This window comes from Rhinoraja longicauda, chromosome 3, assembly GCF_053455715.1.
Source record: "Rhinoraja longicauda isolate Sanriku21f chromosome 3, sRhiLon1.1, whole genome shotgun sequence".
In the NCBI taxonomy this organism is placed as follows: domain Eukaryota; kingdom Metazoa; phylum Chordata; class Chondrichthyes; order Rajiformes; family Arhynchobatidae; genus Rhinoraja; species Rhinoraja longicauda.
Window position 1 is genome coordinate 17,914,847 of NC_135955.1, and position 16,772 is coordinate 17,931,618.

Consider the following 16,772-nt stretch of genomic DNA (forward strand, 5'->3'; position numbering starts at 1 on the left):
TGGATAGGTTTCGGGTCGGGACCCTTCTTCAATGATTCAATTTTGAAGAGTTGTCAATCACACTGAGGAAAGGTGCCGTCTGAAACTGTCACCTATTCATGTTCTCTAGGGATGCTGCCTGACATTATATTTTGCTTGGGTAGCTTACAACCCAGCAGCATGGACGTTGAATTCTCTAATTCTCTAAGTAACTTCCATCTACAATCCCTTCCCCTCCCCCCCTTGCCCCCTTCCTCTCCACTAGTTGTTTAACCAGTTTATCAGCTCTCCACATTGTACCCCTCTTAAGGTCACACCTTCCCTAACCAACAAGGGGCTCACCCTGCCATTTATGGCCTTGATGATTCGGGTCTTTTTTTGCCTTCAGCTTTTCAACACACCCCCCCCCCCCCCCCCCCCGCACCCATCTGAAGAAGGGTTCCAACCCAAAACGTCACCCATCCTTTTTCTCCAGAGATGCTGCCTGTCCCACCGAGTTACTCCAGCATTTGGTGTTTCCGGCAGGTTCTGTTTTATTTTTACTCTGGGTCAAAGTGCTTTCCTATGTTGAATGGAAGGTAATGTTAGAATATTAGGAAGAGAGTCCAGGGAGGAAGAGTAGCACTCACAGTAAACATCCAGCTTGGCTGTACACGATATTATCCCAGCCTCATTCTTCGCAGAGACAGTGTACCAGGCAGCATCCTCCTTCGTGGTTGGTTGGATTAACAGGCAGAGATAACCCCTGTTGTCATGGTGCATGCTGAGGAGTAAAATATTCATCAATGTTATCGACGCAGAAAGAAATCTCACCAATAAGTCACACACTCAAACTTCCTTAGAAGAAGGCATATGGTATGTTTGCCTTCTGGGCATTGACTGTAAGAGTCAAGAAGTCATGTTGCAGCTTTATAGGACTTTGGTCAGGCTGCATTTAGAGTATTGTGGGCAGTTCTGGCCACCCCAAGCCTGGGATTATTTGATCACCTCACTGAGTTGGAGCCTTTAGACTGGACAATATTCAGCATCTACATCATGCAAAAGGACACAAACTCACAAAGGGACTGAGCCTGTAAGACCAGGCTTTTTGCCCGGGACCCAGACTCTTCCTTAAGATGCTGCAATATTGCGGCAATGCATTGCATATCAACTGGAACTTTATTCCTTGGAGGGATGATCTTAAAGAAGTGTACAAAATCATGAGGGGAATAGATCGGGTAGATAGACGGAGTCTCTTGTCCACAGTAGGAGAATCGAGAACCAGAGGACATAGGTTTAAGGTGTGGGGGAAATGATTTAATAGGAACCTGAGGGGCAACCTTTTTACATAAAAGGCACTGGGTGTATGAAACAAGCTGCTGGAGAAGGTAGTTGCGTTAAATGTGTAAAAAGCATTTAGACAGGTACATGGATAGAATAGGTTTAGAGGGATATGGGCCAAACGTAGACAGGTGGGACTATGTAAATGGGGCATGTTAGTCGGTGTGGGAAAGTTGGGTTGAAGGGCCTGTTTGCACGCTGTGTGACACATTGACGTGACATTGATTCAGACAGGGAAGGGCTAAAGAGGCTGATGACTCAGAATTCCCTTTCACTTTGTTCATTAATGGAAGCCGACTCATTGGTGCTCAGAATCTTCCTCCGGGTCTTTCATCTTTTACGAACCATCTCTCTTTTCCCAAGCTGCGGGCGGTTGACGTAAAGTCTCCTCGTGTGTGGCTGTCTGTCTGTTACATTCCTGCCCGATAATTCCTCCTGTGCTAATGCCCCGCCCGGGCTCTTTAATTGCCTTCTTGTTGCTGCTGTCAATTAATTTTCTTCCTCTGAGGCACTCCTTAGACTTTACTTTACTTTAGAGGTAAAACGCAGAAACTAGCTCTTCGGCCCACCGAGCCCACACTGACCAGCGGTCACCCTGTACACCAGCGGTCACCCTGTACACCAGCGGTCACCCTGTACACCAGCGGTCACCCTGTACACCAGCGGTCACCGAGCCCACACTGACCACTGCCCACACTGTACACCAGCACCATCCACACCTGGAGACAATTTACAATTTTGCAGGTACTATCGCGACGTTTAAGAAACATTTAAACAGGTACAAGGATGGGATAGGTTTGGAGGGATATGGACCAAATGCAGGCAGATGGGACTAGTGCGGATGGGGCATGTTGGTCGGCGTGGGCAAGTTGGACCGAAGGGCCTGTTTCTGCACTGTATGACTCTAAGGCTCTAATTTACGGAAGCCACTTAACCTACAAACCTGCACATCTTTAGAGTGTGAGAGGAAACGTTTATAATTTTACCGAGCCAATTAACCTACAAACCTGAACATCTTTGGAATGTGGGAGGAAACCAGAGCAAAATCCTGGAGGAAACACACATGGTCACGGGGAGAATGTACAAACTCCGTGCAGACAGCACCCGTGGTCAGGATTGAACCTGGATCTCTGGAGCTGTAAGGCAGCATCTCTACTGCTGCGCCACCGTGCCGCTCCTTTGGGATTGAGGTCTTTGACATCTCCACGTGAAAAGATCACGTCAGTACCACTCTCCACCCTTCCTCACACTCCTGCAAATGATTCTCCAAGTTCTGATCTAATTCTCTTTTGAAAATCCTGATAGATTCTGCTCCCACTGCTCTACCAGCGCAGTGAGTTTCAGATCACAAACACTCATCAGAAAAGAGATTTCATTCGCATCGCCTTCGTTGCCATTGACGACGATTTTAAATCTATGTCCCACATGCACCTTAGTAAGCACACTGGTGGGCTGCAACATTGCTTCGTTTGGGGACAGCACTGCCCAAAACTGCAAACAATTGCAGAGAGCTGTGGATGGAGACCAGACTCCTCACCATTGACTCCGTCTACATGCTGCCTCGGAAAAGCAGCCAACATGTCAGGGGTGATGGGGAGAAGGCAGGAGAATGGGGTTCAGAGGGAAGGATAAATTAGCCATGTAAAATGGTGGTGTAGACTTGACAGGCTGAATGGCCTAATTGTGCTCCGATAACTTATGAACTTAAGGTGAGAGGGGAGAGCTTTGAAAGACCTGGGTTCGTTGCTGTCCACGTGCACAGTCTGTACGGAGTTTGTACGTTCTCCCTGTGACCGCATGGGTTTTCTCCGGGTGCTCCAGTTCCCTCCCACATTCCAAAGATGTGCAGGTTTGTAGGTTAATCGGCTTCTGTAAATTGGCCCTAGTGTGTACGATAGTACTAGTATCTGTGGTGTTCGTTAGTTAGCGAATAATGTCTGAATACTAGTGTAACCACGTCAAGAGAATCAGGGGTGAGCAACTCAATGTGTGGGAAGGAACTGCAGATGCTGATTTATATCAGCAACCTATAACAACATATACAATGTTAGTGAGCAACTTCATGTTCTCCTCACCTCACTCGCTCAGTGTTCTGGGTCAGAGATTCGTTGTCTTTCTTCCAGAAGATCTGTGGGTAAGGCACTCCAGCAACTCGGCACTCCAGCCTTACAGGATATCCTTCCGCCACCCCAGTGTTTTGAAGCTTCTCTATAAATGCCGGTGCTCTGACCATCTCTTTGGCTGTGGGGTTAAAACATCATAAGTTCACACATTCATAAGTTATAGGAGCAGAAATAGACCATTCAGCACCTGGTCTATTCCGCCAATCAATCATGGCTGATCTATCTTTCCCTCTCAACCTCATTCACCTGCCTTCCCCCAAAACCCCTGACACCCTTACTGATCAAGAATTTATCAATCTCCACCTTAAAAATATCCATTGGCAGCCTTCACCAGCACTCTGTGGCAATGAATTCCAAAGATTCACCACCTTCTGATGAAAGAAATTCCTCCTCATTCCTTTTTAAAGTAATATCCTTTAGCTTTTGATCCTAGACTCTCCCACTAGTGGAAACAACTTCTCCACATCCATTCTATCCAGACCTTTCACTATTCAGTAAGCTTCAACGAGGTCCCTCCTCATTCTTCTAAACTCCAGCGAGTACAGGCCCAGTGTGTCAAATACGCATCATATGTTAACCCAATTATGCCGAGGATCATTCTCGTAAATCATTATCAAACAAGTCAGGCAGCATCTCTGGAGAAAAAGAGTTAGTCATGTTCATAAGACATGGGAGCAAAATTAAACCATTCAGCCCATTGAGTCTACTCCTCTATTCAATCATGGCTGATTTATCTTTCCCTCTCAACTCTATTCTTCTGCTTTCTCCCCATAACCTTTGACACCAGTACCAGCATTTTGTGTCTATCTTTGGTATAAACCAGCACCTGCAGTTCAGTTTAGTTTAGTTTGGAGATACAGCGTGGAAGCAGGCCCTTTGGTCTACTGAGTCCCTACCGACTAGCAATCACTCCATATACTTGTTCCATCCTACACACTAGGGACAGTTTACAGAGGGTTAATTAACCTACACAGCCGCACATCTTTGGAATGTGGGAGGAAACCGGAACAACTGGAGAAAACCCACGCAGGTCACGGGGAGAACGTACAAACTCCATACAGACAGCGCCCGTTGACGGCATTGAACCCGGGTCTCTGGTGGTGTGAGGCAACAACTCTATCGTTGCGTCACTTAGCCGGCCAGTTCCTTGTTGTTACATTCTCTTTGATGCCGTTCCTCCAGGGACAACACCCAGTGGTTGGGTCTGACGTGGGGAAGCTGCATGAACTTCTGTTCACCTTGTGTCTTAGCCCAGACCTGGAAATGCTTCAAAGAAAAACTATCCGGGCAAGTCTTGTCGAGAGCTCAAGCAATGACGGGTTGGTATGTTTAATCCAACTAAATTGCATTGCGGTAGATTCAATGGGACTGGACCTGACAGTAGAATATGATTTAATTAATTCACCATGCCTTTCTCTAAACATAATTTCCAAACTATTTTCTCACGAGATACTCCCCAACACTGGAAAATGCCCAAGGTGTATTGACGGTATTGTTCTATGTCAGTCACGGAGGTTTCATTAGCAAACTTGTCTTCCATTACCAAGTTCCTGCCATCACACACAGTGCTCTGTAGATTCATTTTTTTCTCCAGGACATGTGTGCGAGTCGGTTTTCTGACGAATGCTGTTTATGTGAAATGCCCCATGCAATCAAACCAGATTGGTGGGTATGATCCCCCACTACAACAAGGGAGTGAAGGCATGTGGAGGGATGGCACAGTGGCACACTATGCCTCGCAGCGCCAGAGACACGGGTTCGAACCTGACCTCGGGAGCTGTCTGTGTGCAGTTTGTACGTTCTCCCTGTGACCACATGGGTTTCCTCCGGGTGCTCTGGTTTCCTCCCACATCCCAATGTCGTGCTGGTTTGTAAGGTAATTGGCCTCTAGTTTAGGGAGTGGATGAGAAAGTGGGATAACATAGAACTAGTGTGAACGGGTGATGGACGGTCGGGTAGATTCAGTGAGCTGAAGGACCTGTTTCCACGCTGTATCTCTAAACATCATGGTACTAAACCATGTATGCCCTAGTTTGAGACTGCAACTCTGAGTTCTAGACTCTTCCAGAAGAAAACATCCTCAATTAATCTCCTCTGTTAAGTCATGGAATCATAGTCATAGAATCATCGAGTGTGGAAACAGGTCCTTCGGCACAACTTGCCCACACCAACCAACATGTCCCATCTACTCTAGTCCCACCTGCTGCATTTGACCCGTATCCTTCCATCCATGTACTGTCCAAATATTTCTTAACGTCTTTGAAGAATGCACATTTCAATAAAGTCATCTTCTAAACCAAAGAGAAAGAGTCCCCAGCTTACACAATGTCTTCTCATGAACACAGCCCTGGGAACTAATTTGGTGGGCTTTTGTTGCTCTTCTATATCCTTTTATTGATATCGGAAGACCAACATGGTTACAGGCGTGGTGTCACCTGGGCTCCAGAGACCTGGGTTCAATCCTGACGCCGTCTGCGTGGAGTTTGAACATTCTTCCTATTACTGTGTGGGTTTCTACTGGGTGCTCTGGTTTCCTCCCACATCCCAAAGTGTGGGTCGGTGGGTTAAATTACCCCTAATGTGTAGCTGGGTGGTAGAATCTGGGGGAAGTTGATAGAAAGGTGTGGAGAGTAAATTAAAAGGACAATTTGTGGAGGAATGAGATTGCTCTGGGGGCCAGAAGAGATTCAATGGGTTGAATGGCCTCCTCCATTGTAAGGGAATACACAAGATCATAGGATTTTAAGACAATTGATCGGCCTTAGAACTGGAAGAGTGATTTGCATTTGTAGAGCACCTCACATGACCACAGATGTCAGAACATCTTCACTGGCAGTGAAATTCCTTTGGCAATGAATCACAGTTGTAATGGGCCAAGGTGGGATGAGGGGGCCTGTTCCCATGCTGTCCAGCTGTGTGACCCTGAGAGTGAAGCAGACACCGTTCCTACCTGCGACCACCAGCTCGAGATTGAAGGAGTTCTGGCCGGCCCGGTTGGTGGCGATACAAGTGTACATGCCGGCGTCTCTGGCAATGGCGGGCTCGATGACCAGGGAGTGCACGCCATTCTCACGCACCAGCATCTTGTGGCTGCTGTCGGGACGGATCTGGTTCCCATTCAGCTGCCATATCAGGTCAGGAGTCGGAAGCCCACTTACCTGCAAGAGGGAAGCACAAACTCCACGTTAGGTTTAGGTTTATTATTATTGTCACGTGCACCAAGGTACAGTGAAAAGCTTTGATTTGCATGCTATCCAATCAGGTCAGATATTCACCCGTGAAGGGAGGTACCCACTTGATAACCTCAATGATACACTGGCATCGACATGCCTAGTTTTTGTTGGCCCATAGTTTACCTGTGTAAAGGCATTTTAGATTCTCATGTGGCATGGGATTGGGTTTCTTGGTTAAACATTTAGCTTGTGTGTTTGTTAACATGTAGATAGCTTATTACTGAATATGAAGTTAGTTATTGTCCTTTAGCATAAGTGTGTATAGGTAGTTTACATACTACTTTGGCATTGGGCTTGGTTTTCTTGGTTAAGAGCTTATCCTGGTATTATAGAACGTACTTTGTGTTGTAACAGTAATTCATAGATAGGGCAGCACAGTGGCACAGCAGTAGAGTTGCTGCCTTACAGCGCCAGAGACTCGGGTTCGATCCCGACTACGGGTGCTGTCTGTACGGAGTATGCATGTTTTCCCTGTGACCTCGTGGGATTTCTCCAGGTGCTCCGGTTTCCTCCCATACTCCAAAGACGTGCAGGTTTATCAGCTAATTAGCTTCTGTAAGTTGTCCCTAGAGCGTAGGATACAACTAGTGTATGGGTGACCGCTGATCGGCCTGGACTTGGTGGGCCGAAGGGCCTGTTTCTACACTGTATCTCTAAACTAAACTAGAATATTTACATCTATTTTGTCTCTTCCGTAAATGCCTTTTCCCATTTCCTCCCATACTCCAGACGTGCAGGTTTGTAGGTTAATTGGATTAAGTAAAAATGATAAATTGTCCCCAGTGTGTAGGATCGTGTTAATATGCGGGGTGATCGCTGGTTGGTGCGGACTCAGTGGGCCGAACGGCCTGTTTCCGTGCTGTTCAGACTTTAGTCTGAAGTCTAGTCAAAGCCAGGTGGAGGAATGGATAGGTGTGTAGGAAGAAACTGCCGATGCTTTTTATTATTATTGTCGCGTGTAGCGAGGTATAGTGAAAAGCTTTGCTATCCGAACAGATTAGATAATACTATACATAAATACAATCGTCTAACCCAAGTGCAATAGATCAAGCAAAGGGCGAGATATTAATGCAGAACTGCCCACTCTATCGATGCATCTTGGTTCCCCTACTCTGGGTAAAAGACTGCATCTACTCTATCTATTGCCCTCAGGATCTTATACACCTCTATAAGATCACCTCTCATCCTCCTATTCTGCAAGGAATAAAGCCTGCTTGCTCAACCTCTCCTTAAAGCTCAGGCCCTCTAGTCCTGGCAACATCCTTGTAAACTTTTTCCGCAACTTTTCCAGTTTAAATCTTTTCTGCACCTTTTCCATCTTAAATGTTTTCTGCACCGTTTCCAGTTTAAAACTTTTCCTCACGCTTTCCAGCTGAAATCTTTTACAAGCACGTGCCTCCAGCTGGTCTTGAACCCTCAACTCCTGAGACGTAGGTGAGGCCACCTTCCACCGAGTTACTCGGGTTACGTGACCACTGTTGTTTCTCTGTTCACTGACAGCAAAGTTCATGCGACCCCACTTTGGCTTGTTTCTCACACCCGCACAGTATCTCACAGAGTTCAAAGAAGGCAACCGCTTAAATAAACCACTGGACCTTAACCTCTGAAACAAGAACTCAACCTATGTGGAGAATAATTACTGAGCAATCCAGGGTTGAGCCCTTTAATCTGGAAGCCTTTAATTTTTGTTTGATGACCCAAGGTCATCACCACAGTAGCAAACATCAACATATGTCGCAGGATCATTAGAGGGCGGCACGGTGGCGCAGCGGTAGAGTTGCCATCTTACAGCGCCAAAGATCCGGGTTCGATCCTGATTATGGGTGCTGTCTGTAGGGAGTTTGTACATTCTCCCAATGACCACGTGGGTTTTCCCCTGGTGCTCTGGTTTCTTCCAACATTCTAGGGATCTATAGGTTTATAGGTTAATTGGCTTCGGTAAAAATTGTAAATTGTCCGCAGTGTGTAGGATAGCGCTAGTGTGCGGGGTGATCATTGGTCAGCGCGGACCCGGTGGGCCCGAAGGGCCTGTTTCTGCGCTGCATCTCTAAACTAAACCAAACTAAACATGACTCAACCAGCAGTGAGGTGGACATTAATGATAAACCCTTGTCTCCCGGCAGGTCCTACAAGACGTCAGTGCGTCAGAGGGTCAGGTGGTGGTTCTGGAATGTCGGGCGAAGGGCTCCCCTCCTCTTAAAGTCCAATGGCAGAGGCAAGGAACAGAAATCGAAGCCTCGCCAGATTTCCGAATCCTTCAGAAAAGTAATGCACACCACCGTATCGAGACTGGGAATTCGCATTTGAATCAAGAGGCATTCATGACGTATTCCCACTTCTCCCCACCATACCTCAAATGGAGGAAATTCAATAGGAACACCATCCGTTCAAGTCAAGTTTCACTCACCATCACGCCATCAACCTCCCCTCCATTGACTCCATCTACACTTCATGCTGCCTCGGCAAATGCCCCTTATCTACACACTACAGAGGTCAATTAACCTACAAACCTGCACATCTTTGGGATGTGGGTAGAAACCACAGGATCACATGGAGAATGTGCAAACTCCACACTGACAGTGTGGCGCAGTGGTAGAGTTGCTGCCTTACAGCGCTAGAGACCTGGGTTCGATCCTGACTACGGGTGCTGTCTGCATGGAATTTGTACGTTCTCCCTGTGACCACGTGGGTTTTCTCCGGGCGCTCCGGTTTCCTTAGACGTGCAGGTTTGTAGGTTTATCGGCTACAGCACCTATAGTCAGGATCGAACCCGGGTCTCTAGCGCTGTGAGGCAGCAACTCTACTGCTGCACCACCTTGCCGCCAGTCTGCCAACATTAAAAATTAGAACAAAGTATCCTTTCAGTTCTTTCCAATAGCATGGTGACCAAAACTGATGTTTGATTCTTTTAAAACTTGCCTACACAATGGGACAATATCCAGCAGCCAATACCCACCAGCACGTCTCTGAGACGTGGGAGGAAAGCAATGGTCCCGTTTAACTCAGGTGGCCATGGGGAGAATGTGCAAGCCCCACCCCTAACAAATTACAGAACAGTCCTTAAATGGGAGAAGGGACAGGGTGCAGACAATTCTTTAGTTTAGTTTAGTTTCATTTAGAGGTACAGCATGGAAATAGGCCCTTCGGCCCACTCAGTCCCTGCCGACCAGCAATCACCCTTTCACACTAATCTATGTTATCCCACTTTCGCATCTACTCTATCTACAAACCCGCAAATCTTTGGGACATAGGAGAAAATTGGAGCACCTGAAGGAAACCCACGCGGTCACTGGGAGAACGTGCAAACTCCACATAGACGGCACTCAAGGTCAGGATCGAACCTGAATCCCTGGTGTTGTGAGGTAGCAGTTCTACCAGCTGCGCCACTGTGCCACCCAAACACAACACTTTGCCACCTCTAACTCTTCTAACTCCAAATTCTAACTTTTCTCTCAGCAACACCTGAAGGGAAAGACTGGATTGAGTTCTGGTTACCTTGCAGTCCATTCTGCAGAGCTTCCCCTCCTGAATGACCATGTCTCCCGGAGCCTGCAGGAAGTGAGGTCGGAAGAAACGCTCCTGGATGGATTCTGTTTCCTCTCCGCTATCCCTGGAGCGAGATCTAGGTCTGAGAACGATACAAAGAGAGAGAGAGAGAGTTTGGCAGGACATTCAACAACTCCATTGCTTCCTAGAAGTAAGACACAAACCTGGTGCTCCTCAGTCGTTCTAACCATTTTGCAGCAATTGTATTTCAAGGAAAATGGAAACTATTCTTATGTTGTTGTGGATACCTGTTTTTTATGTTGTTATGGATGAGGTGGGATCTCATTGCAACCTACTGAATATTTTACTTTAGGAAGGAACTGCAGATGCTGGTTTAAACTGAAGATAGACCCAAAAGGTTGGAGTGACTCAGCTTAATTTAGTTTAGTTTAGGTTAGAGATATAGCGTGGAAAAAGCTCCTTCAGTCCACCGAGTCTACCGCATCGATCACCCATTCTACAGCGGTCTCATGTTCTAAACAAATTTCAGTGGGGGGGGGAAAGGTTAACCTACTGAATAATTTAGCTTAGTTTAGAGATGCAGTGTAGAAACAAGCCCTTTGGCCCACTGAGTCCACGCTGACTAACAAATCCCCAAACACTCTAGTTCTATCCTACACACTAGGGACGATTTACAGAAGCCAATTAACCTATAAACCTGCCCGTCTTTGGAATGTGAGAGGAAGCCGGTTCACCCGGAGAACACCCACACTATCACAGGGTGAACATTTCCCTGGGATAGGACTGTGAACCTGCAAAGATTTGGTTCAGAGGTATACAAATGTTCCTCAATGAAGCACAGCTGACAAAACAGATTTAAAGTAGATATACAAGGAACTGCAGATGCTGGTTTACAAGACTTGAGGTGCTGGAGTAACTCAGCAGGTCACGCAGCATCTCTGGAGAACATGGAAAGGTAACGTTTTAGAGTAGGACCCTTCTTCAGACTCCTACAGATTTAAAGCTTCGCCCTTTTTACGAGGAAGTTGATGAATGTCCCAAGTTGAAATTTAAGTATCCCTTTACGGCATAAAATCCAACTGTACAGAATGATCTGTGCTGTTATATTCAAAATGTTGGGCCTAAGTGCAGATAAAACTTTATGAAATCTGAACTGCATCCTCTGACAAGGCTTTTGGTTATAGGTTGCAGTTGGATGGTCGAGTGAGATCCAACATTAATTACAGTAGGGGAGTGTAGTGAACCATCTCCAGTCAACTTTCCATTTACTGCATAAATGCACTAGAAAATCTTTCCTGAAAGGATTACTTATTTGAAAATTGGACCCTTGTGACTGAACCTTTTACCACAACTGTTATTGAAGCAGTGTGAAGAGAGGTCACTCATACAAGCAACCTTTGTTAAATAGAAAGCCAGCATGCAAAATATTAAAATCTACCTTGGACCTGTCTGGGAATTTCTACTGCATTTTTTTCTTTTGCCGAATTGCTGTGGCTGAAAATAGAACCTTTCCAATAAAAAGCAAGGTACTACTGTGTTATTTGAACTGGAATACTGGGAATTTTTTCCTCTTTTTATAACAATTCCAATTGGCGCTACTTGGTTGCTAAGAGTGCTTTGACATATTTCAATGTGGCAAAACGCTGTATGGATCTAGAATGAGCTTATAAATGTCCTTTGGTTTCCTTCACGACCTGATATGGTTATTTTAATATACCGTCCCATTTATTATTTAATGGATTCAATATTTCAAATGGTTGGAGCTCTCAGATAAAAAGTCATTTGCTCGATTGAATTGATTGAGAGGTACAGCATGGGAAAAGGCCCTTTGGCCCACCGAGTCTGCACTGACCATCGGTCACCGATTCACACTAATTCAATATTATCCCACTCCCATCCGCTCCCTACACACCAGGGGCAGTTTACAGAGGCCAATAAGCCTACGAACCACTGTCTTTGGGATGTGAGAGGAAACCGGAGCACCCAGAGAAAACCCACCATTGGGCGAACATGCAAACTCCACACATACAGCACGTGAGGTCAAGGTTGAACCTGGTTCTCAGGCGCTGTGAGACAGCAGCTCTACCAACTGTGCCACTGTGCCATCCTTCTCCAACACACTGTTGAATGCCCCTGTTGAATCTAGCTTCAATACCACCCGTGGAAGTTCATTTCAGGTCATAACCATGAAACTAATTCCTTCTGTCACTCTTGGTTCTTCTGTCAATCAGCTTCATTCTGTATCCCTTAGTTCTTGACTCCTCTGCCAACGAGAACACTTCCTCTCTCAAGAGCTTCACGACTTTAAACACATCTAATAAATCACCTCGCCAAGTCATCTACTTCTACTTTCTCCAGTCTCTCCACTTTAGACTTTAGAGATACAGTGCGGAAACAGGCCCTTCGGGCCCCCAGGTCCGCGCCGACCAGTGATCATCCCGTACAATAGCATCATCCTATACACTCAGGACAATTTACAATTTTACGAAAACCTATTAACGTACAAACCTGCATGCCTTTGGAGTGTGGAAGGAAACCGGAGCACCTGGAGAAAACCCACATGATCACAGGGAGATCATCCCAACTCTGTACAGACAGTACCCGTAGTCAGGATCAAACCCTGGACTCTGGCGCTGTTTGGCAGCAACTCTACTGCTGTGCCACAGTGCCACCCAAAGTGCATTATTTCAGCATGTTGGTGACGTGCCCTTTGTTCCACCCTCACCTTCCCTGCTACCGAGACCGAATGCTTATTCTCATTCTCAGTTCTGACGACCAGCAACATCACTCCCTCTGCTCCCCTCTCCCATCAGGCAAGAGGTATCGAAGTGTGAAAACGTACACCTCCAGATTCAGGGACAGTTTCTTCCCAGCTGTCATCAGGCTACTGAATCATCCTATCAACACCGAGAGAGTGTCCTGAGCTACCATCTACCTCATTGGAGACCCTCGGACTATCTTTAATCGGACTTTTTCTTGCACTATACGTTTTTCCCTATATCCTGTATCTGTACACTGTGGACGGCTCAATTGTAATAATGTATAGTCTTTCTGCTGACTAGACAGCACACAACAACAAAAGGTTTTCACCGTACCTCAGTACATGTGACAATAAACTTTACCGAGGCACAGTGAGAAGCTTTTTTGTTGTGTGCTAAACTAAACTAACTAAACTAAACTAAACTCTGTTTCCCTGTCCACAGATGCTGCCTGAGCTGCCAAGATCTTCTGGCACTGCTGTTTTTGTTTCAATTTTCGAGGCAGTGACACCACAAATCTTCCACATAAACAGGCGATGTAACACAAGGAACCGCAGATGCTGGTTCGCAAAAAAAACCCATTAAGTGCTGGAGTAACTCAGCGGGTCAGGCTAGAGAACATGGATGTGGAAGAAAGGGTCCCGCCCCAAAACTATCCATGTCACCTGTCCATGTTCTCCAGAGATGCCGCCTGGCCTGTTGAGTTACTCCAGCACATTGTGTCTTTTTTTAATGTTACCTTCTCCCTGGTGATTGTCCGGCAGGGGAGCGAGGGGAACGCCCTCTCTGGCTCACGGTTTGGACCATCAGCCTTCCCGTACAACTCGTCCTCCCCTGTGGAGAAAGACCAGAAACAAATAGATTACTCAATGGAATGCCCAGCGACTATTCACAGAACATAGCATTGGGCAGCTTACAACCCAGCAATATGAATATTGAATTCTCTAACTTCAAGTAACCCTTGCCTCCTCCACCCTAGTTTCAATGTTGTCCCACTGAGTTTCACTATCTGTATAACTCGTTATCGTCTAGCACACAGCCAACAATAGACCACTATGGGCTCATCCTTTCCTTGATCATCGTTTTGCTAATCTTTCATTCATTTGTTCTATATCTCTCTATCTCACGGTCTATACCTCTCATTTCCCTTTCCCCTGACTCTCATTCTGAAGGGTCTTGACCCAAAACGTCACCTATTCCTTTTCTTCAGAGATGCTGCCTGACATACTGAGTTACTCCAGCTTTTTGTGTCTGTAGCATTGTACAGCACAGAAACAGGTGCTTGGGTCGAACACAGCCAAGTTGACTCCCTGGAGAGGAAGCACAGGGACTTTGGAGGCCTTCTGAGAATGCTGGCCACCATGGGGTCTTAAGTGCGTTGGTGATATGGATAACAATGTAATTTGATGATTGATGTTTGCAAACTGCAGGGCAGTTTTGATCGATTAAGGAAGAAAAAACGTCCATGCTGATTTATTTACCCATTTCCACCATTTCCCACCATTATATCTGAACATTGAGTCCTCCAACCTTAGATAACTAATCTACTAACAAATTCCCACTCATTCCCCCCACATTCCCTGTGTCCCACCCGGTTTCACGCCCATTTCTCTCTCCCCCCCCTTCCCCAGTACCCTTCCACCTACATTCTTCCCTCTAGTTTCACAATTAACATCTCTTCTATCCTTAACTCAACCGTTTTGTCTTTTTATCTCTGTCCAACCATCTGGCCTGTCAAAAAAAAAACCCTCACCTGTATCCACCTATCAACCTCACAAAACCATCCTTTCTAAAATAAATACCCGTATTTTGATTTGTAACCTCTTCCTCCTATCACTTGCCAGGCTTTGGCCTACCTTCACCTCTCTCACAGCTTTCTTCCTCCAACCTCGAACCTGAAAAAGGGTCCCAACCCAAAACGTTACCTTTCCTTGTTCTCCAGAGATGCTGCCTGACCCAATGAATTACTCCAGCACTCTTGAGTCTTCCTTTGTAAACCAGCATCTTCAGTTTCTTATGCCTCCAGTATGTCTGTATCCTTCTATGCCTTAACCATCTAAGTGCCTGTCCAAATGTCTCTCAAATGTCGTGATTCCACCATGTTCTCTGGAACGAGTTCCAGATACCAACCACTCTTGGTGTAAAAAAACCTTTCTGCTCAAATCTCCTTTAAACCTCCTGCCTCTCACTTTAAACATATGCCCTATTTTGATACCCCTATTAAAGAAGAAGATTCTGAAGATATACCCCATCAATACCTCAACTCCACTCACTTGAGCCTTATACAGCAGTACAGCAGGGGAACAGGCTCTTTACCCCACAATGTTTGTGCCAAACATGATGCCAAATTAAACTAATCCCTTCGGCCTGCACTAGATCCATATTCCTCCATTCCCTGCATATCCGTGGGCCCATCTAAAGACATCATGAGTGCCACCATCGTATCTACCGCCACCACCGGCCCTGGCAGCGCGCTCCAGTCACCCACCTCTCTGCCCCTCACATCTCCTTTAACCTTTCCCCCTGACCTTAAACCTATGCCCACTAGCAGTTGATATTTTCACTCTGGGAAAAATGTTCTTTTAGGTTTAGGTTTATTATTGCCACGCGTACCGAGGTACAGTGAAAAGATTTGTTCTGCATGCTACAATGAGCAGATCAGATGATACTATACATAAATATAATCAAGTCTAACATGCAATAGATCAAGCAAAGGGGAAGATACAGAATGCAGAACTGCCCACCCTTTCGATGCCTCTTGATTCCACTGAGGGTAAAAGACTGTGCATCTACTCAATCTATTGCCCTCATGATTTTATACACCTCTATAAGATCACCCCTCATCCTCCTGCGCTCCAAAGAATAAGGTCCTAGCCTGCTCAATCTCTCCCTATAGCTCATGTCCACAAGTCCTGACAACATCCTCGTAAATCTTCGCTGAACTCTTCCCAGCTTAACAACACCTTTCCTACAGTAGGGCGACCAAAACTGTACCATACTCCAAATTTGGCCTAACCAACGTCTTGCAGTGGTGGAGGCAGATACGATAGCAGTGTTTGAGGGTTTTAGATAAGCACGTGGAATAGATGGGTATGGATCATGTGCAGGCAGAGATTAATTTATCTTTCCATTGTGTTCAGCAGACATATTGTGGGCTGAAGGGCGTGTTCCTGTGCTGTACTTTTCTACGTTCTATGTTCTTGCTTCCTACCTTCTATATCTGATGGGGCTTTATTTTGTTGGTTGCTGATTCCTTCTACATTACATGTGGTAGAATGAGAAGGATGTAGGGTTTTAAAACACAACCGCAGACACCAGAACTATGTAAACAAACCCTTTACTTTGGTTTCGATTTTCTGCATGTTTGCCTTTTACTCCTGAGTAAACATCCCTGAGTTTTGCAGAATATCTGGCTGGATCTTTACGAATTTTGTAATGTCATTAAAAACATTCAGGGGTAGCAGGGTGGTGCAGCGGTAGACCTGGTGCCTTGCAGTGCCAGAGACCCAGGTTTGATTCTGATTATGGGTGCTGTCTGTACGGTGTTTATAAGTAAGTGTGTAGGATAGTGCTAGTGTACGGAGAATGCTGGTCGGCGCGGACGCGGTAGGCCGAGGGGCCTGTTTCCGTGCTGTATCTCTAATCTAAAAACAGAAGTCCATATTTGTTCTTGGCTTTCTATTCTTAGGAGTTGCAGAGTTATTTCGCATAGAAATGGGTCTATTTGCCCACGTCTATGCCGACCACTGCACCCATCTATACAATCCCATTTACTCGCAGTGGTTTGACTGCTTTCTTCACCTTGGCGACTCAAGTACTGTGTAGATGCTGCATAAATGTAGTGACAGTCT

At 46.0% G+C, this 16,772-nt stretch overlaps 1 protein-coding gene across 3 annotated transcripts in view; it reads right to left on the bottom strand.

Moving 5' to 3' along the window:
* palld (palladin, cytoskeletal associated protein) overlaps positions 1-16,772 on the bottom strand; it is a 203,553-nt gene that overhangs the window by 5,992 nt on the left and 180,789 nt on the right. For all 3 annotated transcript variants that reach the window (XM_078394859.1, XM_078394860.1, XM_078394862.1), the window contains 5 exons: positions 13,661-13,755; positions 10,151-10,283; positions 6,373-6,580; positions 3,375-3,540; positions 609-742 (listed from right to left, as the gene is read on the bottom strand). In XM_078394859.1, the coding sequence (XP_078250985.1) occupies positions 609-742; positions 3,375-3,540; positions 6,373-6,580; positions 10,151-10,283; positions 13,661-13,755 (736 nt within the window). The remainder of the gene's footprint in view (positions 1-608; positions 743-3,374; positions 3,541-6,372; positions 6,581-10,150; positions 10,284-13,660; positions 13,756-16,772) is intronic.